This window comes from Musca autumnalis, unplaced genomic scaffold, assembly GCF_047663935.1.
Source record: "Musca autumnalis isolate F117 unplaced genomic scaffold, ASM4766393v1 scaffold_3, whole genome shotgun sequence".
NCBI lineage: Eukaryota > Metazoa > Arthropoda > Insecta > Diptera > Muscidae > Musca > Musca autumnalis.
In genome coordinates, this window is record NW_027411866.1 from 255,966,493 (window position 1) to 255,993,514 (window position 27,022).

General features: G+C 36.3%; 1 protein-coding gene across 1 annotated transcript; it reads left to right on the forward strand.

The window, feature by feature from the left end:
* Positions 1–14,931: 14,931 nt before the first annotated feature.
* LOC141398488 (uncharacterized) lies at positions 14,932–17,599 on the forward strand. The gene is made up of 4 exons (XM_073975774.1): positions 14,932–15,038; positions 16,336–16,479; positions 16,588–16,895; positions 16,977–17,599. Exons 3-4 carry the CDS (start codon positions 16,838–16,840, stop codon positions 17,597–17,599), a joined length of 681 nt encoding a protein of 226 aa, XP_073831875.1. The 5' UTR covers positions 14,932–15,038; positions 16,336–16,479; positions 16,588–16,837.
* Positions 17,600–27,022: the final 9,423 nt, after the last annotated feature.

The window sequence follows — 27,022 nt, forward strand, 5'->3', positions numbered from 1 at the left end:
ATTAAGTTTCAGTGTTTTATTTAGAAATGCACTTAAAACTAAAAAATAATTTGTCGCTTAGCCTCAATAAATATATTCTTTCTCATGATAGAATCTTTCAAATAAAACGCTTGCCGTTTAATTTTGCCACCATTCATAATTAAAATGCAAGCGTTTTATTTGAGAGATTCTATCATGAGAAAGAATATATTTATTGAGGCTAAGCGACAAATTATTTTTTTGTTTTAAGTGCATTTCTAAATAAAACACTGAAACTTAATTTTTTAAATTATTTTTTATTTTATTAAAGTGTGTTATGTATTTCTTTGCAATTTTGTATGTACCTATGTGTTTGTTGTTCTTTTGCCTTTCAATAAACAACCTCAACATTTGTGTGTATACTATAGAGCAGGGTCGAGCTTCTTTGCTTCTTTCTATAGTGAGGGCGCCCACTGAGTTGTTTTTGCATTTGCTTCTCTCTCTCACGTACAGTGTAAGTGTACATAAAAAACAATGAACATCATGTGGTTGTTGTTTTTTTGTCACCCATGCATACGCACATGTTTTAGTATTGATGGAAATATAGTGGGCGACACTGCTATAGAGATAGGCTGTGAGTTCTTACTGAGAGCAAGTGAGCACAGATTTCAAAGTGTTTTACATTGAATTTTACGCTCCCTTGCTCTCAGTAAGCGCCCACTGGTGCATGTGTTTGGTTTTTTTTGTGCCTTTTGGGTTTGTATTTTTTTGCACCCAAACATATAAAATGTTTGCACCCAAACATAAAATTGTTTCCACCCAAACATATCTTTGTTTGCACCCAAACATATATATCTTTGCACCCAAACATATATACATATGTTTGCACCAAACATATATTTGTTTGCAGATAATTTATGTTTGGGACTGTTGCAAACATATATATGTTTGCTGCAAAATATGTTTGGGACATATGTTAGAGAGACCGTTTTTTTTGCGTGCATAATCATAACAATCGATTGGAATTTCAACCTCTATGTCCCCTACACAAGAAAGGAGACAAGACGGTTTGTGCAAATTACGGGGGCAAAGGTCCCCTACACGCAGAAAAAATTCAGAAAACATATAATGTGTTTGCAACAATCCCTAACAAACATAGTTTATGTTAGAACATATATATGTTTTCTGCAAAATATGTTAGAGAGGCCGTTTTTTTTCCTCCGTTCACCCATTGCATTCAAAATTTCTGTCGAGCATATAAAACCTGTGGTCAATATAATAATCTGTTCATAACAATGCGGTTTTAGACCTGGTAAATCAACACTTGACCAAATGGTCAATCTGCGCCAAGTACTGGAGAAGACCCACGAAAGACAGATCGGCACATACCACTGTCGACTATAAGGCCGCCTTCAAAGTCCAGTTAGATCAAAGGTGTTCCAAGCCATGTCAGAGTTTGGCATACCTGCATAACTGGTATGATTATGCAGGATGACATTGGCTGGCACAATATCAGCACACACAGAAAAAAGGCCTCTCTAACATATGTCCCAAACATATTTTGCAGCAAACATATATTTGTTTGCAAGCAGTCCCAAACACAACATATGTTTGGGTCCTGCAAACAAATATATGTTTGGGTGCAAACAAATTGTATGTTTGGGTGCAAACAAAATATATATTTGGATGCAAACAAATTATATATTTTGGTGCAAACAAATACAAACACAAAAGCGACAAAAAAACAAACACATGCGCCAGTGGGCGCTTTCTGAGAGCAAATGAGCGTAAATGTCAATGTGAAACACATTGAAATGTATGCTCACTTGGTCTCAGCAAGCGCTCACTGGATATCTCTAACATATACACATATTTATAAATAGTGGTGTTTTATTGAAAGGCATAAAAAACAAGTAAAAGTATCAGTCGGCTTTGCTGACAGACATATACCCTCAGCATAAGTGAATTGGAACTTTAATCTACGAACAGATCGAATGTATTCAGGGTCTTTTCAGAATTTTGTGGCACTTTTTGGACATTTGAACTTGCCGACAAAAATGTGGATTAGGATTAAAGTTCAAAAGTTTTGCGGAGGAGGAAATTGACCGACATAGTGCATACGGAAGTGGATCTTATTTTGAGAGTCATATCTTTTCGATAGATATTGCGCACACTAGTCATTTCAGTGGGTTGTCGTACACCTGTTGGACCAGTATGCCAGGAATCATGGACCTGTCCACGGAAAACATATATGGCTGTAAACAGGATCACAAAAAAACATCATCGATATAAATTTGCAAAGGATCTCCGAACAGACCCTAAATTGCACTTGGACACAAATGTTGAACTTTTGTGGAGAGGACCGAGATGGGCCATTTTGAAGTTAAACATTTTTGAACTTTTGTGGGTGAGGTACCTGAAGGAGTGACCCGATGTGGCTTATCTTCGAGCTTAAACTAAGTTTGGACAAAATATTATGAAGGCCAAATTTTTGATCGAATCGGCAGATCTGTTCGGGAGTTATATTGCGCTCTAACCACTACACATGGTGTCATAGGGGTTTTTTGAAACTTTCAGTCTATTTTCTCAGGAAGTATAGTTTTGCTCCTGATGAAACTTGTACCGCCGTATGGGGGCCGTGAATACAAGTTGTTACAACAAAAATCAAAACGATTCGAGAGCAGGTCCTAAACTGAACTATTCCGAAATTTTGTGTGGGAGGTACCCGAAGGCGTGGACCGATTGAGTCTATATTGGAACCTCATCTATGTTTGATAGAAATTTCACGATGTGCAAAGTATGGACCAAATCGGTTATTCTTTTAAAGAGTTATCGTGCGCACAAATTTTCCGCACATTTACAAACTTTATGGGGGAGGTACCGGAAGGAGTGGGCCGATATAACCCATCTTCGAACTTAAACTAAGGTTGGAAAAAATATTGCGAAAGCCAAATTTTGGACCAAATCTGTTCATCTGTTCGAGAGTTATCGTGCGCACCAGCCAACCAGAGAGACCGACGGAAGGACATTGCTAAATCGACTGCAAATGGTCTGAAACACACGTCCAAACATACTTGGAATCTAAAACCATTATTTCGATGAGGCACATTTTGCCCGTATGAAAGTGTATATACCCTCGTTAGCATAAATGCTGAGGGTATAAAAATGGAAAAGAAGGATGTACGCCAACCATCAATAGGCTTCTTTCTCAACCCCCAAAATTTCGTGAGGATCCGATCAAAATTCTGACCTGTAGTGTGAATGCACAAAAAATGGAAAAAGGGATGCATTACCGACCATTGAGATATCTCTGTTGTAAAGGTGATATTTTCTACTTTCCTTGCCAGATTTTGCTTTCGATATACCTCTTACAGAAGAGAGATATTCGTTTTGAAATAAAACGTTGCCCTTTTCTCCAAATAAGTTTTTTTCACATTCCGAACCCTGAATAATATCCGACCATTATCAAAATCAATAGGTTTTTTCCTCTGTGGGACCCCCCTTAACACCCATAATTTCGTGACGATCCGATCAAAATTGCAACCTGTAGCGTGATTACAAAAAATGGAAAAATGGGATGTTGCGATATCTCCTTTATTTGGCTAACTACGCCAACCTACTCTGCATCATTGTAAAGATGGGATTTTCTACTTTCATAGTCATACTTTGTTTTCGGAAGGTCCCCAACCAACCCTGTGGTATTTGTCATTATTATTATTTTAGCTGATGGCCATAGTAGCCAATGCTATCTCTTATTAATATTGTATTTACTACATGTTAATATAATAAATAAATAAATAATAAATAAAATTGCAAAAATGAAAAGTTGTGTTCCTTTAGCGGCTATTCCGATATCTTCGTTGTTTGACCACCTACGACAACCTGCATTACATCGTTGCAAAGGCGGTATTTTCTACTTTCACTAGTAGGTTTTGCTTTTGAATCGGAGATATTCGCTTTGAAATAAAACATTGATTTTTTCCCAAATAAGTTTTTATGCCCATTCCGACCCCTGAATATTATCCGACCTTCACCAAAACCAATAGGCTTCTTCCCCTCCTGGACCTTCATCAACACCCGATCGGATTAAAATGGCAACCTGTAGCGTGATTACTAGGTTTAGATGGACAGACGGAATACTCACGAAAAGGCAGAACTGGGCGTGTTTGAAAGAAACATTTTTCGAAAGACTTATGGACCGATATGCGTTGAGCACACTATATGTATCGGTTCTCGTTCCATGAAAACGTAAAATGAAAAGCTTTTTTACATCATCAGACCATTTCTAATTCAGCTTCTATGCAAACCTCAAGACAGCTATTGTCATGTCATACTATGCCGTAGTAGCTAACGTAAAAACAATATTACTTGATATTCAAAGTGAAAACATAGACTGTCCTACTCATGAGCTGGAAATTATACATTTAGCAAGTGTGTATAATATAATTCCGTACCGTGTATAATGTCGCCCAATGTCACTCAATTACGGATAATTACGTCATATTTTCCTAATTTAATCAATATCTCACATACATTGCGTGTTTAGTGCATCGAATACATAACATCGGGCGAAAATATATATGAGAGCTATATCCAAATCTAAACAGATTTTCGTCAAAATCGGTGAAACTGAAAAAGGACTTAAGAAAACATCCCATGTTAAATTTGAAGGCTATTTTTAAAAAATTGACCGAACTATAGCAAAATCGGTGAAAGATATATATGGAGGCTATATCCAAATCTGTACCGATTTTTGCGAACATCGGTAGAGCTACTCTGCGGCCTAAGAAAATATTACATATTAAATTTGAAGGCTATTCGATCAAAATTTACCGAGTTATAGCAAAATCGGGGAAATATATATATGGGGGCTATATCCAAATCTGAACCGATTTTTGCGAACATCGGTAGAGCTACTCTGCGGCCTAAGAAAATATTACATATTAAATTTGAAGGCTATTCGATCAAAATTTACCGAGTTATAGCAAAATCGGGGAAAGATATATATGGGTGCTATATCCAAATCCGAACCGATAAGGACCAAAGTTGAAATTTTTCATTCCTATGCCCTAATAAGTACTTGTGCAAAAATTCATCAACCTAGGTCAACTCCTTCTATTTTTGTCCACTTTTTTATGTGGAAGCAGCAACACTGTGCTATGTGGGGAGGGTATTATAAGTTGGTTTTGGCCAAAAAGCTTGTAACGCATCGAAATAATGGTCGTAGAGCTGAGTCGATCTGGCTATGTGTGTCCGTCCGTCCGTCTGTCCATCTAAACCTTGTAATCACGCTACAGGTCGCAATTATGATGAGATCGTCACCAAATTTTGGGTGTTGATGAGGATCCCGGAGGGGAAGAAGCCTATTGATTTTGGTGAGGCTCGGATAATATTTAGGGCTCGGAATGGACAAAAAACTTATTTGGAGAAAAAGTCAACGTTTTTTTCCAAAGTAAATATCTGTGCATCTACAATGGGTATATCAAAAGCAAAACCTGCTAATGAAAGTAAAAAATATCACCTTTCTAACGACGTAAAGTAGGTTGTCGTAGGTGATCAAACAACGAAGATATCACAATAGTCGCAAATACAACCCAACTTTTCAATTTTGCGATTTTAATCATAATGACGAATATCACAGACTTGGATTTAAACTTTCCAAAAGCAAAGCCTGGGTATGAAAGTAGAATATCCCATCTTTACAATGATGCATAGTAGGTTGGCGTAGGTGGCCAAATAACGGATGTATAGCAGTCGTCGCTAATGCATCCCATTTTCCGATTTTTTTGTAATCACGTTACAGGTCGCAATTTTGATCGGATCGTCACGAAATTTTTTGGGTTAATGGGCGATCCACAAAGGAAAAAGCCTACTGAGTTTGTTGCTGGTCGGATAATATTACCTATTTGGAGAAAAGGTCAACGTTGTACTTCAAAGTCAATATCTCTATTTCCTTAAAAGATATGTATATCAAAAGCAAAACATGGCACGGAAAGTAGAAAATATAGGTTGTCGTTGGTGGTCAAACAACAGAGATTTTCCGATTTTTTTGTAATCACGCTACATGTCGCAATTTTGATCGGATCGTCACGAATTTTTTGGGAGTTGATGTGGGTCCCACAGATGAAGAAGCTTATTAAGTTTAGTGATGGTCGGATAATTTTCAGGAGTCGGAATAAGCAAAAAGCTTATGTGGAGAAAAGTCAACGTTTTTTTCTTATGTGAATATCTCCGCTTCTGGTAGGAGTATTCCAATAGGAAAGGCCGTCGATGGAAGAAGAAAAGATCTCCTTTATATTGATGCAAAGTATGTTGGTGTAAGTGGGCAAACAACCGAGATATCGCAAAAGTCAGTAATATATCAAATTTTTCCATTTTTTTGTAATCACGCTACAGGTTGGAATTTTGATTGGATAGTCACGAAATTTTGGGGGTTGATGGTTGCCCCACAGAAGAAAAAGCCTATTGATTTTGGTGATAGTCGGATAATATTTAGGGGTCGGAATGGGGAAAAACGTATGTGGAGACAAATTCAAAGTTTTATTCTTTGTGAATACATTGGCTTCTAGTAGGGGTATTCCAACGGTAAAGCCTGTTAATGGAAGAATAAAATATTACCTTTACATTGGAGTAAAGTAGTTGGCGAAGGTGGCCAAACAAGAGAGATACCACAATAGTGGGTAATGTATCCAATTCTTCCATTTTTTTCAATTGGATGGTCACGAAATTTTGGTTGCTTATGGGGGTCCCAGAGAGAAAAAGGGAATATTATGTTTGGTGGTAGTCGGATTATATTCCATAAAGGAAATGTTTACCAGTGAAAAGTTTATGCAGAGGGGTACTGGTGTAGGGTATCACATGGTCGGCCCCGTCCCGACTATAGCCTTTGCTCACTTGTTATTAGTTGAGTTCATTTCTGTGTTATTCGGCGGCTGTCGGATCGGCAGTGGCTCGGTAATCGTCTGGTGTGGCTCGGCTCCACACTAATCGGTTTGCTGTCGGCTCGGGGCAGTCGGGTGGCTTTCGACTTGGGTGTGGGTGTGGCTCGACTCTACAATACTCGGGTTGCTGTCGGCTCGGGCTAATCGGGTAGCTTTCGGCTCGGCAGTTGTCGGATGTGGCTCGGCTCTACAAGACTCGGGTTGCACTCGGCTCAGGGCAATCTGTAGCTTTCGGCTCGGCAGTTGTCGCGTGGACTCGGCTCTACACGTCTCGGCTCTGGGCAATCGGGCAGCTGTCAGCTAAGCAGTTGTCGGATGTGGTTCGGTAATGCTTTCGGGTGGCTGTCGGCTCGGCGGTCGACGGGAGTATGACTCGACTCAATGGCATTCGGGTTGCTGTGGGGGTCGCGGTCGGTCAATATTTAGGAGCTGGCTATGAGCATTGAGCTAGCTATGAGTGTAGAGCTGGCTATGAGCGTTGAGTTTGCTAAGTGCGTTGATCTTGCTTGGAGCTTGCTACGAGCTTTGAACTTGCTAAGAGTCTGGAGCTTGCTAAGAGACTTGGAGCTTACTAAGAGCTGCCTTATCCCTTGGCGAACAATGCCAAATCTTTTCCACTAATTAACTAGTTGTTTTAAAATATTAAAACAACAACAATGGGATTAAGCCAGACTATTTTGAAAAAACAAAACTGAAATATACATTCGGGTGGTAACACGAAGTGAATGAAAATTATTGTGCAGCAGTGATTATCGTTAATTGCACCAAAGTTAAATTTGTTCACTATGTTGACTGTGTAGTCGTAATTAATGGTAATATGAAACGGTCACGTTACAAGCTCCACATACAATTTTTCTAGACTAGAGTATGTGAAATGGTACTAAATTGGCCCTGGGGATACATCGGTACAGAAAAAAGTACTATTGTACCTGGTCTACAATGTATTTGGTACTGATGAAAGCTTTGCAGAAGAGAAGTAGAAGCATTTGTCATTAAAAAATACTTCAAAATATCAAAATTGGGATAGCTTAGTGCATTTTGTAATGACTCTGATATTTCACCATAAATGCCAACACAGATGTCCGCAGCGGAAATAAAATTACACAAATCAGAAATAGTGATATCTGAGCGTCGTTGCCTATATATCAAGTATTTAACCACTTTGGTAACACAATTGGGATAAATTTAAACCTCAAAATGTTACGATTGTTATTTTGTTGAAATGCAGCTAACCAAAGCTGGGATAATCGTCATCACAATTCAAGTAAAAAAGGACTTTGCTTTTGGAATGCCCCTATTAGAAGAGCGGAGATATTTCAATATTTTGATATTTTGCCCCAAAATCAATAACCTTCTTCTCTGGGATCCCCATCAGCCCTCAATATTTCGTGACGATCCTAACAAAATGTCGACCTGTAGCGTGACTACAAAAACTTTATAAAGGTGAACGTTTCTTCTTCTGTTGACAGTCTTTGCCTTTGGAATACTCCTACTAGAAGCGGATATTCCTGCATAGAACAAAACGTTGAAATAGTGGTGTCGGGTATAAAAATGGAAAAGTGGGATGTACGCCAACACATCTTACATTATTGTAAAGGTGATATTTACTTCATCCATTGACAGCATTTACTTTTGGAATACCCCTGCTAGCAGCGGAGATATTGGCATAAGAATAAAACGTTGAATTTTGCTTCACATTAGTTTTTTGCCCATTCCGCCCCCTGAATATTATCCCCCCCACAACCCCCCCATTAACCACAAACAAACGACTATTGCTATATCTCCACTGTTTAACCACCTACGCCAACCTATGTACTTTTCATCAATGTAAATGTGATCTTTTCTTCTTCTATCGACAAGATACTCCTACTAGAACCAATAGAATTAATGAAAATTATCAGGTAACCATACTCGTAATAGAAGCGAGATATTCGCATTAGAATAAAACCTTGTATTTTACCCCACATACGTTTGTTTGCCCATTTCCACTCCAGCATCCGACCAAAATTGCGATCAGTAGCGCACAGTGTTACGACAGAGACCAAAAATGGTCAAAATGAAGTACTTCGGATTACAAATATATTGTTGGCAGTTGATAGAAAACATTCCAGTTAGAAGTATTTTGAATTTTGGCCCTTAGCTCTTTGTTCATCAATTTTGTGAAGCAAATTTTAAAATTAGTGGATTGGGAACAAAATTGTATAAAAGGGTATATTGATATTATTTGCTGCTTGAGTTGAGGATACTGAGTACTTCAAATGTATAAAAGTGTCAGCTGCAGAGGTCTGCAGACGAACATATTACTTATCTTTTTCCGTGACCACCTCATTAATGGGTTACCCCCTTTTTTAACAAAGCGTTTTGCGGTGTCGACTAAAGCTTGAAAACGATTGAACCGATCATCAGATATTTTTGTGGGTTTATTAAGTACCTAATAATCTTGCCTTTAAACGAGGGAGTTTTAAAAATAAAAATTTTTAAAATAATATTGAACAGTCAAAATGGAAATTTCGATTTTTAACAAAAAAAAAAAAATTAAACTTTTTTTAAACATTAATCGGTCAAAAAAAAATTTTAAAGAAAATTCTCTTATTTAAGGGCAACGTGTTAATGTATTCAATAAGCTCTCAAACATATATGAAGATTGAGCATACATTTTTAGTCATTTCGGATGGATAATATGGCTAAAGCCTTCAAATACCGAAAATCGGACGGTATTCCATGGGGGCTAAATCAAAATGTGGACCAATTCCAACAATTCTCTCTAGAAATATTTCGCAGGCCTGTCGAAGACTAAATACCAAATATCAGCTACTTTGGTTGGATAATGTGGCTAAAACCTCCAAAATACCGAAAATCGGGCGGTACCGTTCTATGTGGGCTATATCAAAACGTGGACCTATGTCCATAATTTTTATCAGAAACGATGTTTGTCCACTGCGAACAATCAATGCAATAATTCAGCCAATTTGGTCGAGAAACTTAGGTAAAATCTTCAAAATACCGGAAATCGGGAGGTACCGTTATATGTGGTCTATATCAAAACGTGAGCCTTGTCCATAATTTTATCGGGAAAGTTTTTGTTTGTCAACTGGGAACCCTGCACCTCAAAATTCAGCCAATTTGGTCGATAACTTTATCTAAAATATTAAAAATATCGGAAATTGGGAAGTACCGTTATATGGGGGCTATACCAAAACGTGGGCCGACCATCCCAATTTGTTTCCCTCGACATTGTCAGCCAACAATAAGTACTTCTACCAAAATGCATCCACCTACGCCAACTCCTTCTATTTTTGGATACTGTTTATATGAACTCGCTGCATTGTGTAGCGTGATTACAAGGTTTAGATGGACAGACAGACGGACCCACATAGCCAGATCGACTCAGCTCGTGGATACATTAATTTTGGTTTATAAAAGTATGGGTCTACCTACGACCATTATTTTGATGCGTTACAAACTTTTTTGCCAAAACCAACTTATAATACCCTCCCACATAGTGATGTAGGGTACAATAATTACACTATGCAATATTTTTATTGTAATCTTATGCAAAGAGTTTGTTCTGAGGATTTTTTGAAAGTACAGACCCAAACGTCAAAAACCATAGTTGGGTTTTGGATTTTATAGCCCCATCTAAACATGGTCAAATATTGACTTTTTAAAGCAATTCTGAGCTATATCCCTGAAACCTATGTAAATCTTCAACGTCTGTCCGTCTGTTGTAATCACTCTAGCGCTATATTTTTGCACCCCAGTATCTTTTTCCATAGGCAGGTCAAGTTCGAAGATGTGATATATCACGATAAGTCCCTGTTTTGTTATAGCCACCAAATAACGGAATTTTGGGGATTTTAGTTTCAATTTAAAAACGAAGTAGCGTTGCCGTTTAAGGTTCCTAGCGGTCATAACACCTCTCCAGTGAAAATTGTCAATACAGGTCTATGTTTTTGGAATAAGCTCCCATATAAATGTACATCCCACTATTAGGTGTTCTGGGGATTCTATCCACTTTTTTGATCGAACTACCTGTAGTTTGACATTTGACCACAGATTGTCAACTTAGATCCATACTTTTGTATAGCTTTATACATGTAACGGCACCTTCTGATTTTAGGTATTTTGACAATTTCAACTATATGTTTTCACCGAACTATCGGCAATTTGACGTTTGAATTTCCCAATGGTAACAGAACTTTTCCGCCAACAATTATCACTATTGGTCCATGATTTGATATAGACCCATATAAAGTTACTACCCGATTTTAGGTTTTTGAGGAGTACAGCTACATTTGTGGTCACAAAACTTCTCCACCAAAAATGTGCAACATAGGTCAACACTTTGATATAGCCTCATATAAAGGTGCCGCCCGATTGAAGACATTTTTAGATGCATTTGTTACCTTGGTTAGGTATCCGAGGTCGCAAAATATGTCCACCTAAAGGTAAGGACAGGGAAGAAAATAATATTCTATATTTCGTATCAGAATATTTTATGGTGGAGGCTATAAAAAGATCGGCCTGGCCGATCTTAATTTTTTTTAATTGTTTCCAAATGTGTTCTTTTGGAAAAATTTTCGCTGGAATGTAATACACAACTCTTCAGAACATGTCATTGTTGTAAATGCATCTATCACGCAGTTTTCAGTATATCTTTCAACGACGATTTAATAAATTATAACGAGGGTTGACAAAACCTACGAGGGTTTTTGTAGTCTCAATATGTACTTTCAAAAAATACATACAAGAAGTTGTTTGCATTTTCGGTGTTTAGTGCATAGTGTTATTACAAATGTTTCGAATGTTGACAACTGTATAATGGAAAAGTTGTTAGAAAAAGAGTTTTATTGCGTGGATTTTAATGGCCATTTTGAATGCCGAAAATTTTAGAGACCTATTCGGGTTCTTGGCGTAACCGATGAAGCTACAACCTTGTATGCGTTATTGTTGGTGTCAAGGGGTTATATAAGGGAGACTTCTCTCATATCAATGAGTGCACCCCGATTCATATTAGCCCAATGATATGGGACCTACAGTTTATCGTCGAGTCCGAACGGCGTGTCTTAAGACACCACTAGTAGAGAAGTTTTTCATGGCTGAAATACTTAGAAAATGTCGCCAACTTCACTGAGGGGTATTTTGCCACCGTTGGATATTTGATGTTGCCTGACCTGGGAATCGAACCGCAGACCTTCTGAGTGCAAGGCGGGTGTGCATACCATTGCACCACGGTGGCACCCACTAAAATCAATTAAATATTATTTATTTATATTTTATTCCCTTTCCGCATACGAAGTAGCGGGCATTTGCTAGTCTTTTATATAAATTTCGTGCCATTTTTGTTTTGCATCTCAGTTGCAAATGTTGTGAGCAGTACTATATACTACATAAATGTTCCAAAATACTATAATCAATGATTAACATGATAATACGATCGACTTTCGTCTCTTTTCGTTTTAGGCCGTGAAAAGTTATTAATTACTGACTGAATTAAAATGTATTAAAACAGACATGAAACTCTGTTTCGTGTCAATAGCACATTTCAAATTGCTTTTTGTTACATCAGTTTAGTCGATATCCCAAAAGTTGTACGGTTTAAATTGTTTCATCGGAATAGCACATTTTTAATAACTTGAGTAAAAATGTAAATTTTGAATGCTACTGTTACGATTATTAAAAATTGGAATAAATAAAAGCTATTTCAAATTTAAAACGTTAAAATTGGTCGAACTATGACTTTAATACCGAGGAAATAAGACCTTATGAAAGCTGTGGACTTTACTTTTCTATAATACGTTAGCAATTTGGCATAAATTGAGAGTTTCTTCTTAGTTTTAGAAAAAACTAAAGAAAAACGAAGGAATGAAGAGATATGGTGCAAAATAAACTTGAAATTCTACTGAAAATTGGGTATTTTCAATCGAGAAACTTTAAATTCCTACGACTTCTATTCCATAATACGGGTCAATGATGACATTAAGATAAGTAAATCATTAAAATATCAGGTGATTGTTATTGCTCTGAGTCTGAGCCAACATAATATAAAGAAAAAACGAGATCCTTCCTATACACAGAAAGAAACTAGGTGGAATTTCTGTGGCAGGTATACGAGGACAGTTCGGAAACTTCTTAGCCTAGCGCGGTATAAACAGAAAAAAGTTAAGTGTTTTGGAAACTTCCATCTCTGTTATGAACACATGTTAAATTTTGTTTCGATCTGGCAACTCCTTCATATAGAAACAGGTGTTCAAAAAAAGACGCATCCGCAATTGAAATGCGTGCTGTCATTAAATATTTACATAAAAAGGTTTATCGGGACAAGAAATTCATAATGATATGGTGAATGTGTTAGGTGAAAGTGCTCCTTCATATGCAACAGTAAAAAATTGGTTTGCTGAATTTAAACGTGGTCGTACAAACATTGAAGATGAACCACGTAGTGGACGTCCAAAAACAGCAACAACAACAGAAATTGTAGCCAAAGTGCATGATATGATATTAAATGATCGACGAATAAAAGTGCGTGAAATTGCTAATATCATGGGCATCTCAAATGATCGAGTCCATTTAATTTTGCATGAAGAACTACAGATGAAAAAGCTTTCTGCAAGATGGGTGCCGCATTTGTTAATAGTCGATCAAAAACGCATAAGAATGAACATTTCTCAAGCTTGTTTGGATCGTTTTAAGCGAAATAAAATGGATTTTAAGCGTCGTTTCATAACTGTTGATGAGACATGGATCCACCACTATACTCCAGAGACAAAAGAACAATCCAAACAATGGACTTAAGCTGGAGGAAGTGCCCCAAAGAAGGCAAAAACAATTCAATCGGCTGGTAAGGTTATGGCAACGGTTTTTTGAGAGATTCGAAGGTATTTTATTGATTGACTATCTGCAAAAGGGTAAAACAATAAATTCAGAGTACTATTGCAACCTTTTGGATCAATTAAATGTACAAATTCGAGAAAAACGTCCTGGCTTACAACACAAACAAATAATTTTTCATCAAGACAATGCAGCAGCACACAAGAGTGTTTTAACAATGGCTAAAATCAACGAATTAAAGTACGAGTTGCTTGACCACCCACCTTATTCTCCTGATTTAGCTCCCAGTGACTTTTACTTGTTCCTAAATCTAAAAAAATTCCTTGCTGGCAAGCGTTTTACCTCAAATGAAGATGCAATTACAGTTGTAAACCACTATTTTGAAGACCTTGAGGAAAACTATTTTAATATTGCTAGAAAAGCGTTGGACTAAGTGTATTGAAGTTTCAGGAGATTATATTGAAAAATAAAAATATTTTTGAAAAACTAACTATTCTCTTTCATTGATAGGCTAAGAAGTTTCCGAACCGCCCTCGTAATGAATATTATAAGGAAAAACCAGTAGACATTTCCCGAGGCAAAATAATCATTATATGCAGATAATCGATGGCAGAACCTTTCACTTCTTGGTTCTCCTGGAAGAGAAGAACTTAATAGACCATCTGCATTGCCGAGGTGATCGCCTCATGGAGTCAGAAAGTACAAAATATTGCGGTACAAAATTTAAGGTTATCTCCAGTTTATGTCTGTGTAAGAAATCTAACCTATTTTCGTTCTGTGTATGGGAAGGATCTCGTTTTTTCTTTATAGTATGTTGGCTTAGACTCAGAGCAATAACAATCACCTGATATTTTAATGATTAACTTATCGTAATGCCATCATTGACACGTATTATGGAATAGAAGTCGTAGGAATTTGAAGTTTCTCGATCAAAAATACCCAAATATCTGTAGAATTTCAAGTTTGTTTTGCACCATCTCTCTTCATTCCTTCGTTTTTCTTTAGTTTTTTTATAAAACTTAGAAGAAACTGTCAATTTATGCCAAATTGTTAACGTATTATAGACAATTAAAGTCCACAGCTTTCATAAGGTCTTATTTCCTCGGTATTAAAGTCATAGTTCGACCAATTTTAGCGTTTTAAACTTGAAATACCTTTTATTTATTCCAATTTTAAAGAATCGTAACAGTGGCATCCAAAATTTACATTTTAACTCAAGTTATTAAAAATGTGCTATTCCGATGAAACAATTTAAACCGTACAACTTTTGGGATTTTTGAAAAAAAAAATTAAAAAAAAAATTTAACGGTATGTTATCGAAGCCAAACTTTCTGTTGCCAGATACTTCATAAAATTACAAACCAAGATATATAAACTTTCCCGAGGTTATTCCACGGATATCGACTAAACTGAAGTAACAAAAAGCAATTTGAAATGTGCTATTGACATGAAACAGAGTGTACGTTTTACCATTTCAGTGCAGGAATTCTGTAACTTTTATCGATTCAAAATTTAATTTTAACAACTTTTGTTTTTGTTACAACTACAAAACAAACAAATAAAATTGTTGTAAAATAAACAATGAGTAAAGTTGTTAAAGAGTTACAGAATTGCTTAGTATGAATTGAACACTGTAGCCTCGACAACAGAAATATGGAAAGATGTTCTGCAGTAGAGGTCATAATGCCGGATAAAATATGTAACGCAACACCTTGTTATCATGATGTGCTTAGAGTATTTTAAGTTGTTTATGGCGAACACGTCAAATCCTTTGGGTTTGAGTAGGACAATTAGAATTCATTGCACTTATTAAGTTACAGAAGCTAACATAAACAGCTTTTACGAAATGTTTATAGATTAGTGTATAATTCGATGATATAAAAATGCAAGGAAAATCCTCCACACCTCAATCAAAAATAAAATCGTTACTATAAAGCACACAGTATTTATATATAATGCCATGCCTCTGGAAATTAAATAACAGTTCGTTGCCATAAAACTGAAAACTAATTAAATCCATACGACGGTGTAACATTTATAAAACTCCAAGTCAACCAAAAAATATCCATCATTTGGTGTGGAGCATCAATCACACAACCTTCTGAACTTTAAACTTTTTTTTTTTTAATTTGCAAACTAATATTCTGTTGGATTTTATTATTGTTCGATACTCGATTGAAATTGATAGCATTGCCATTAAAACGGCATTGATTTCTAGCGAATGAAAGAATCAATTTCCCCAATCTCTCATTTTATGGTAAAAGTGACAAAGATGAAGATCTTTCATTAATATAGTTTTTGTATTTGGCGACGGCGACAGATATTTGCATATTATGTGTGTTAAATTTTTCATAGGTTTCAGAGCTATAAAATATTTAGGAAAACAGTCAAGACTGCCTAAGTGGAATGTGATGATTTTAGTAGAAGGAAAATATAAAATTCGAAAGTAATGAAATGTGTTCCTGGATTTGAGTTGTGTTCCGACAATTATCAGTTAAGTTATGTGATAAGCAAATATGTATTGATAAATGTAGCTTGACATAAAGAATATTTGCACAGATTTTGAAAAAAATGCGTTTATTTTGTTTGTCTATACCATCCTCAGGAACACCGGAGTATGGAAAGAGAGTTGTCAGATGTCACTTATAAAAGTAAAACAAATTGGGCTACCAGTTCTGGAAAGCATAAATGGAGGATCTACATATTGCGTGCTTCGCCTTTCCCGGCGCGCTAATACACGATTTTTGTGGTATTTTGTTTTGGTTTTTATGAAAAAAATTTGTATTCTTTTTGTCATATTTTCACTGCTCAGAACTTTGAGATTATAGCAAACATGTTTCTTATTCATATTACCCAGAATCCACTGTATATCAGTATATTTTTTGACGAAGCTTTGGATTAAGAATTGCCAAAAAAAAATCGGTGAAAATATGCATTTTGCAATTTGGGTCATTGTTTTCTATTTTCGTGTATTGGGAGAAATGTCGGTTAGACGCCACTGATCCGTAGTATAAATAAAAACATCAAGTCTTCATAGACATCATGTCAATCGAGAATTTTAGTTATCAGCGAACACATTTCCCTCTTCGGCTAAATAATCAACAACTATGAAATTCGTCTGGGGTTTAGTCATTGTTATGCTGGCAGCAGCTTATGTTGTCGATGGTAAGTTAAGGCAGGCCGACGACTCCCAAACTGATTGATAAGCTATTAATGTATTAAAATGTATTTATTTTTGATTAACAGCTCGTTCTATAGCCAAACAACCTGCCAAGCAAGGTCGTCTTATTGCCGGTGCTGTGGCCATCAAGAAATTGGTTTTGTTGAAGTTCAAGAAAATTGTACCAATTTCATTGATTTTGCTAAAATCGAACAACGAAAATGAAGCTGAATTGGTGCCAGTCTATCCCACTTCTGAAATTCCCACCGATGTTCAATTCATTCCCACTCCTAATGGCATTTCTGGCCATAAGGATGTTCAAGCCATTGCCATTCCCACTGAATTCCATCAACAATTGCAAGCTCATGGTATGACCAATTTGGAAGCTATTGAAAATCTTCTCAACGAAGCTGAAGAAAATGAAGATGGTGAGAGCTCAATTGCTGTTGCTGAACCCGTCAATGCTGATGAAGAACCCTTGAACATCAAGGAAGATGATGAAAGCCAACCTTTGAATTTCTCCGACGATGAAGTTGCTCCCAAAAAGACTTCTGGCTCTTCGACCAGACGTTTCTCGGGTGATAACCACAGAACTTCTGTAAAGGCTGAGGCTGCTGTTGAAGAAGTACCCATCTATTTGTATTCCACCTCTGACAATACCCATGTTGTGAAACACAAGATTGGTGCTCGCCGTTATAAGAAACATTAGATTTCAACTGGACTGTTCGATTGCGATTTAATGTAGCGAATAAAGGAAAATTAAAAAAAAAAAACACCTGAAGCATGACATGTTTCTTTATTTGGTTGTTCTTAATAGGTTTTTAAATTAATTAGTGTACGCTGATTGTCGACCCATGAATATTTCCAGACCATCACCAAATCAATATGACCCAAATCTCTGCCAACAATTTCGTGACGATCCGGTCAAAATTGCCTCCTGTAATTCGATTACAATGTTTGGATGGAAAGGCTGACGGACGAATACACATAGCCAGATCAATTCAGTTCGTCGAGATTTGCAAATTTGCCAATTAAACGTATATCCTTATTTCTTGGTGTTACGGTTAGTACAGTCAAAAAATGAATATAAAACCTTAAAAACACCGAAAATCGGGAGGTACCGTTATATGGGAGCTATACCAAAACATGGGTCGATATACTCCATTTTCGAACTTGACCTGTCTATGGCAAAAAGGGTGCATAAATATAACGTCCTTGTTCGATTTTTGCGGATTACAACAGGCGGACTGACGGACATGGGATTGGTAGTACATGGTATCACATATTTGTATGTAATAAGCATAAGGGAACGAGAAAGGCCCACATCTTATCTTAGGAATATACATAGATTCACTTTCTGGGTCGATTTATCCATGATGGCCGTCTAGCCGTTTATTATTTTATATCAGGATTTCGGAGTCGATCCATTTTTAATTCAACTTCGACTTTCGAGTCGACCTTTTCACGGGTCCAGACTCCGGAGTCGACTCTGAGGGTAATTTTCAATACCCCTTAAAATGAATAAGATATGTACAACTATTCAACTTTTTCCTATATGTTGACTTCCTCATAAGATATTCCTTGAGAGAAATTCGTTCTATTATAATACTCAGCTACAAAACTTGCATATAAACCCTGAACTTATGCTATTGAAATGAAAACTCAATAAAACCGATGTTAAGTTCGACTGACACCCTTCACCGTGAGAAAATCTTTAAGCTTTGAACATTGTCAGCTTGAAGGGGCTATAGAAACATTGACCTATAAAAAAAACATCACGTGAAATTAAAATAAAAAAATAAAACCAGTAAGGAAAGGATCATAGTCGGGCGGGGCCGACTACATGATACTCTACACCACTGTGAATATGTAAAATATAGGAGATATATGTATGTTTATCAATTTGAACTGAGTTCTTTATAATATAGTACACTTATTACTAGACAAAATGCTGTCACACATTCCAAAGTTCATCAAAATTCGCAGATATAGGGTGTTTGGTGCAGCAAAAACGTGAAATCGGGAGAAAATATATATGGGAGCTATATCTAAATCTGAACCGATTTCGATATAATTTGGCACATTTATTTTTAGACCGAATGCAGACACACAAACCAAATTTCATCAAATTCTGTCGTATATAGCGTGTTTGGTGCAGCAAATACGTCAAATCGGCCGAAAATATATATGGGAGCTATATCCAAATCTGAACCGATTTCGATATTATTTGGCCCATTTATCTATAGACCGAATTCCGTCTCGCATTCCAAAATTTCATAAAAATCGGACAGATATGGCGTGTTTGGTGCATCAAATATCTCAAATCAGGCGAAAATATATATGGGAGCTATATCCAAATCTGAACCGATTTCGATATAATTTGGTACATTTATTTGTACACCTAATTCCGTCATAAATTCCAAATTTTATCAAAATTGGACAGATATAGCGTGTTTGGTGCATCAAATACCTCAAATCGGACGAATATATATATGGGAGCTATATCAGCCAAATCGGACAACAAATGCGACCTGTACGTTGCGAACGGACGGACGGACGGACGGACATGCATAAATCGACTCAGAAAGTGATTCTAGGCATATCCCTAGAAGGAACTGTAAGTCTATATCTTTTCCTTATGCATGTTACATAGAAATGCACTAACACGTAATACCCCTTACCACAGTGTGGTGTAGGGTATAAAAATCAGACGTATCTCACCCTTACACATCAACAGCAAGCCACATTTTTTTTATTTTTATACCCTCAGCTTGTAGGCTAAAGAGGGTATTTACACTTTGATACGACCAAAAATGTGCCTCATCGAAATACTGGTTTTAGACCCCAAGTATGTTTGTACGATATCCGTTTCAGACAATTTTGAGTCGATCTAGCAATGTCCGTCCGCCCGTCTGCCTGTCTGTCTGTCTGACTGGCTGGTGCGCACGATAACTCTCGAACAGATCAATCGATTCGGTTCAAATTTTGGGCATCGAAATATTTTGTCCATAGTTGATTAAGGTTCGAAGATGGGCCATATCGGTACACTCCTTCAGGTACTTCCCCCACAAAAGTTCAGAAATGTTCGGAAAAATTTTCCGCACGATAACTCTTGAAGGGAGTAACCGAATCAGTCCATACTTTGCACATGGTGACATTTCTACCAGACATAGTTGAGGTTCCAATATGGACCCTATTGGTCCACTCTTTCGGGTACCTCCCACACATAATGTTGCTTAAGTGCAGTTTAAGGCCTGCTCTCGAATCGCTTTGATTTTTGTTACAGCCACTTGTATTCACCACACCCATTACGACGATATATTTTTTTTCAAGAGCAAGTCCATACGAGTACTTCCTCAGAAATCAGCACAAAAACTGCAAACAACCCATATAATGCCATGTGTCGTAGTTGGAGCGAACGATAACTCTCAAACGGATCAACATATTTGGTTCAAATTTTGGGTCTTTCAATATTTTGTCCAAACTTAGTTTAAGTTCGAAGATAGACCATATCGGTCCACTCCTTCCGGTACTCCCCCACAAAGGTTCAAAATTTTTCGCCAAGATTGTGGGCATGATAACTCTAGGAGAGAGTAACCGAATTGAGCCAAACTTTGCTATTGGTAATATTACTTTCAGGCATAGATCGGGTTCTAATATGGACTATATCGGTCCACGCATTTGGGTACCTCCCACACAAAATTTGGAAAAATTATAGTTTAACAAGTCCTCTCTGATCTTATTAATTTGTGATGCAGCAGGTTGAACTTGCGGCACCTGTTACGACGTTGTAATTTTTTTCGTGGAAAAGTGAGATAATGACCCAAAAAGGTCCAGAAAATCCTACCAGCACCACACAAACTGGCTAATGTGTAAAATAACCCTTTAAGAGAGAAATCGATTTATCTCAAACTTTCTAAATTGAAAAGTAAAATTGTAATATATTTAAATTCAGAAAATTAAGTACAACATTTTTAATTATATAGTCTGTAAGGAAAATATCCACAGACTAATAAAGAAAATAAATTATTTCCTACAGGTTTGTATTAGGTCCGAATATGTACTACATCGGATCACTCTACGGGTACACCCTACCCAAAGTTTGGAAAGAATGCACTCGTCTTGTATCATTCTGAATTTTGTTGCAACATGTAGTTTTTTGCGACCCTTTCCACCCTGGAAAATTTTCCCAACAGCTAAAAAACCTACAGAAGTATTATGTTAACTTTTTTTCTTCGGGTACATGGCTGAGGCTATATCTCTGTCGGCTCAGCTGACTGATACTTTCTTACTTGTAATTAAGGAATTTCTGTCCTCAGAAGGTAACACATTCTTATAAAAAAACCAATAACAATGTTAATATCATTTAGCGTTTTTCGTAACCTTATAGTAGGTTTTAGTCATCAGTGACCATCATACTAAAATTCAGAATTTGTACACATTAAAAAAAAAAAATGGTTATATTGTCGTTCATGTAATAAAAAATGGTATCAAATTTAGTTATTTTGTTACAACTGGGTGTAACCTTACAACATTTCCTTCTTATATCAACCATATATACCAAGCGCGATTCTCATTTCCAGCTACATCGGTTCCACTTAACCCAATTATAGTATTTTACATATATGTAAATACATAATACAAAAATTCCTGCTAACTCCTTCACACAATAACTAATTATACCAAATTCTGTAGCATTTAATATTTCTCATAGTATGCATTTCCAAATCCATTTCCAAATCCACCCCACATACCAACAGTGACTCTAAGAACAAATTTTAGAATTCCAGCTATGTTCCTTCACCCAAAAAAACATTTAGACCGCTTTAGTACTTTTCGTAAATTTATGGTACCCATGTATTTCTTAAAACACGGCCGTATACTAACGTTACACACCAATAATCACCCGAACTCCCGAATATACAGATTCCAACAACAAATTAAGTGCCATTTAGTAATGTTCATGTACTTATTGTATGTATTTCGACAACCACATATCTCAACAAATACAAATGGAAAATGTGCATAATGCAAATATGTTTATGAAACAAGGTATATGAACATTAGAGTGGGGCGATTTGAACACCATCACGGGCGCCTGGAGTTTCTGATTTTTGGGATTGTACTGAGCAAAAAAGTCAACTAGACCATATGTCTACGGTGAAAATCGAGCCCCCGGATTTTGACTTGAAGTTTTTTTCCATGGATTTTTGGATATTTTGGCATATAAAAGCCAAACCACTGACTTTTTCGATCCAACACAAAGACAACAATTGTAGCCAAGACAATAATAAAGAACTCTCTAGTACATCGCAAAAGCATTGGAACGCTCCTTCAGGCAGTTATGGCCTCGAGAAAGTGCACATTTTTCGGAAAATATCGATAAATGACACTGTGCTACAAAATGGGACTCAAATTCAGTGGGTAGAAAACTCCTTTTGGAGATGAAAGCCCTTGGTTAGTGTACTAAGAACCCAAAAGGAAATTTTCACCATAGGTCAAGTTTCCGAGATATTGCGTGATTAATGGTTTAATTTTGGCCTCTTATTTTGTGAGAAAATAGCTTTATATCTCTCTAAAGCGTTATTGTAGCTTCATTTTGACATTACATTTCTTCAGTCAAATCGAATGGTGAATCTTTTTGTAGAATATTTCATCCCTCTTACTCAACTCCTTTCATGTCCTTTTCGTCCTTTATTTTTTGAACCGTAGTAAAAGTACCACAAGACGAGATTTTACAGAATCCAAATATTCTACAAAAATGTTGTTCAGAAGATTTTAGATACGGTTCTCATTGATGACCAATCGATATTTCCCCGTTTTCATGGTCCTTCGGTTTAATAAAGCGGTCAAAATCGGTTTAAGAAAGCGGTTTTTTTGTTCTAGCTTCGGAACCAACAAAGGGGAAATATCGATTGGTCATCAATGAGAACCGTACCTAAAATCTTCTGAACAACATTTTTGTAGAATATTTGGATTCTGTAAAATCTCGTCTTGTGGTACTTTTACTACGGTTCAAAAAATAAAGGACGAAAAGGACATGAAAGGAGTTGAGTAAGAGGGATGAAATATTCTACAAAAAGATTCACCATTCGATTTGACTGAAGAAATGTAATGTCAAAATGAAGCTACAATAACGCTTTAGAGAGATATAAAGCTATTTTCTCACAAAATAAGAGGCCAAAATTAAACAATTAATCACGCAATATCTCGGAAACTTGACCTATGGTGAAAATTTCCTTTTGGGTTCTTAGTACACTAACCAAGGGCTTTCATCTCCAAAAGGAGTTTTCTACCCACTGAATTTGAGTCCCATTTTGTAGCACAGTGTCATTTATCGATATTTTCCGAAAAATGTGCACTTTCTCGAGGCCATAACTGTCTGAAGGAGCATTCCAATGCTTTTGCGATGTACTAGATAGTTCTTTATTATTGTCTTATCTACAATTGCTGTCTTTGTGTTGGATCGAAAAACTCAGTGGCTTGGCTGTTATATGCCAAAATATCCAAAAATCCTTGAAAAAAACTTCAAGTCAAAATCCGGGGGCTCGATTTTCACCGTAGACATATGGTCTAGTTGACTTTTTTGCTCAGTACAATCCCAAGAATCAGAAACTCCAGGCGCCCGACAACACTTTTTTCCTTCCATACAAATCGCCCCGGCCTAATGAACATTTTATCAACAACAGGGGTATGTTAATTGGTGTGTCTTTTTACTTACTAAATGTTGCTGAAACATTTTTTTTTAGCAACTTTTCCTTTATAAAACTGTCAAAATCAGCAGCATTAGTAATAATTATTACAAATTATCACGTAAAAAGACGTAGCTAATGTTAAAAACTCCATTAAAGCGCATTGTAGGAAAGCAAAAAGTTGGACTTAGGAATGTATTCCATAGCAGTTTCCAGTTCATTGAATATGAACTAAGCTGTTAAAAACGCCTGAAATTGTTAACTACTTAACAGAATGTTGTTATGATATCGTAGCAAAAGAGCTTACCTCCATCTATTGACAAATGTTAACAATTGGCTTTTCCCATCTCATTATATTTACATCTTTGAGCTGTATCCGTTCGTCTATACTAAATTGTACAAAACTTCCGAAACTTCAGGATTCCAGCTCTATCCGTTGACCCAAATATCTCAATCCTGCATTCCAGCCATAATCTTAATTCCAGATTTCAGGATTTCATCCCTATTCCTATAGTACACATAGGTACCAAAACTACCTGCATATCTCAATCCTACACTCAAATTGTAATCTTCATTCCAAATTTCAGGATTCCAGCTCCATCTGTTCTCCAAAATTTAAATTGTACTAAATTTAGTACTGTTTAGAACTTGTCGTGCACATAAGTGTGAATTTCCCGAATTACTTTAAACATATACTGCAACAGTAATCCAGCTCTATCCGTTCGCCCAAATCCAAGTTGTACTAAATTTAGTACTATTCGAACACATAAGTACGAATTTCCTAAACTATCTCCATTACTCAATCCTACACTCCAAAAGTAATCCTTATTCTAAATGTAGGAATTTCAGCTCTATCCGTTTACCCAAATCCAAGCTGTACTAAATTTAGTACCATTAAGTACTCTTCGTTCTTTACTTCAACAGTAATCTTAATTCCGAATTTCAGGTTTCCAGCTCAATCCGTTCACCCAAATCCAAATTGTACCAAATTTAGTACTATTCGTACACATAAATACCAATTTCCAAAACCACCTCCATGCGTGCAAAATTTGGCCAACCTAATTATTTGTCCGAACTTCGTTTATTTAAGTCCTAAGATGAGCCATATCGGTCCATTCCTTTAGGTACCTCCCCCACAAATGGTCAAAACTTTTCACAAAAATATTTCGGAGCGCACGATAAATCTTGAACAGATCAGCCGATTCGGTCCAACATTTGGCCGTCGCAATATGTTGTCCAAAATTATTTTATGTTTAAAAATGGGCACTATCGTTGCGCACTTTCCGGTACCCTCCCCCCAAAAATTAAAAATAATGCTAAAATAGTACGCCCTATATCTGTTGAACGGAGATAAATTAGATTGTGATTGAAGTAAATATTCTCTAAACACATAAAATTTTTAATATCAAGAATTATTTCTGAAACCTTAGAGCGGTATACGCCTAGTTAAGTCGAAGAAGTTAAGATTTGTATGAAATGCCTTAAACACGTAAAATACATCGCAAAGCATTCGTAGTTAATGTGTAAAATTGAACAAATGAAACTTATAGATGATGGCATTGACAATATTGTTACGGAATTAGATTTAACGAATCTCCGTGTAGACGTTGTTTTATTCCCCGATACGATTTGTACCAAATAAAACAGGGTTCGTTTTAGATTACGTTTCTACAATGCTTTATTTACTTTATTACACTTATTCAGAACCGACTTTAATTACAAAGCACACAGCAAGTCTCTAGTTAGCACGCAGCTATTCTTTAACCGATCTGTTCAGTTCAACGCTTAAAACACAACTCACTCGTCATTGCCAGTTCCCCTGTATTTATATCCCAAAGTCTCCCTGTTCGAGAGTCCTCTAGAAAATGTCTGGCAACTCCTCGAATATGTACAACGAACACACAGACGCACATTCGCACTAAGCGAACAACCAGACTCACATACATGGGGGATGATCAATGACGTAATTACAACAACAAATAAATGCAAGAAAAGAAGTAACAAACTAAACGATAATTACATGATTTTGGCAAAACAAACAAAAGAACATTAACAAAAGGTAATGTAACGACTAGAATGATGAAGAGAGTTCTACATGGTAGTTGTTGTTGCTTAAATAAAATAACTGCGTAATAAAACGTTACGTTACAATTCAAATTTTTAAATTAACGGAAATTAAACTAAATTAACTTAAGCCTATCAGTTACATTCGTAACAATATTTTCACGAAAAAACTTATTCATAATTCGTTTTCTAATTTCCTTAAAAATAAATACTTTGTAAATGGTTTTTCCCATTTTTTGCCCATTTGGGCAACTCCATTTTTTAAAGGGGAAAGTCTCTAGTTTACGATAAACAAAAATCCATCAGCCCCCATCAGCCACCCGGTATGTTATTCTCCTGTAAAATCGTCAAAATTCCGAAAATCGAGAGGTACTTTTATATGGGAGCTGTACCTAAACTTCGACCTATATTGAATTTTTTTTGGAAGAAAGTTTACTTAGAACTCAAAATGCAAAATCACAGCCAAATTGGGTCGAAAATTTGGCTAAAATCGACAAAATACCGAACATCGGGCGGTACCTTTATATATGGGCTATAGGGACCTATATTGAACATTTTTGCAATGTAACACTACAACCAAATTAGTTGTACAATTTTGGCTAACATTCGCAAAAAAACAAAAATTGAGCGGTACCTTTATATGGGGTCTATGCCGAAATGTGGACCTACATCCACTAAATTCATTTTTCTATATTTTTGGCTCGTTATAAACCTATGTTAAAAATTTCGAGGCGATTCACAGAGGGGAAATTTGTATTAAAAGTTGATCAAAAGCCCTAGAAAGCTTATTTATAGTCGGATTGATATAAAATTTTGCACAAAGCATATCTTCCGTACAAGGATTAATCCTATAGAAAATAATGAAAATCGGTCCAGATTTGGATGCAGCTTCCATATATATTCGCATCTGATATGAGATAAAAATGCACCAAAATCACTGAAATTTGACACATGCAACCTGAACTGGCCTAAAAAAACATTGAGCCAATTTTCAAACAAATCGGTACAGATGTATAAATAGTCCCATATACATATATTTCATTCCAAAATTTATTTTTTGAAACTTACTTAAATTAAATTTTTCTCAATTCACATGAGAAAAGCCGTGAATGTTTTTGAATAATTCAAACATATTTGATAGGTGTTGGTTTAGTCTGATAAATAAGAGTCCCGGTTATAAGGCGGAACAAAATTTAGTGTGGGTAAACCTTGCAATTCCATATAAAAATATTTCATACTTTAGTTGAGAAAAATTAGATTTTTTCGGAATGGCGCAAATATGCGCAATTTTTTATGACTGAATCTGATATTTAAGACTCAAGCGCATAAAACATTAGAAGAAACTATGGTCGGGAAACGACGGGGAAATAGACATT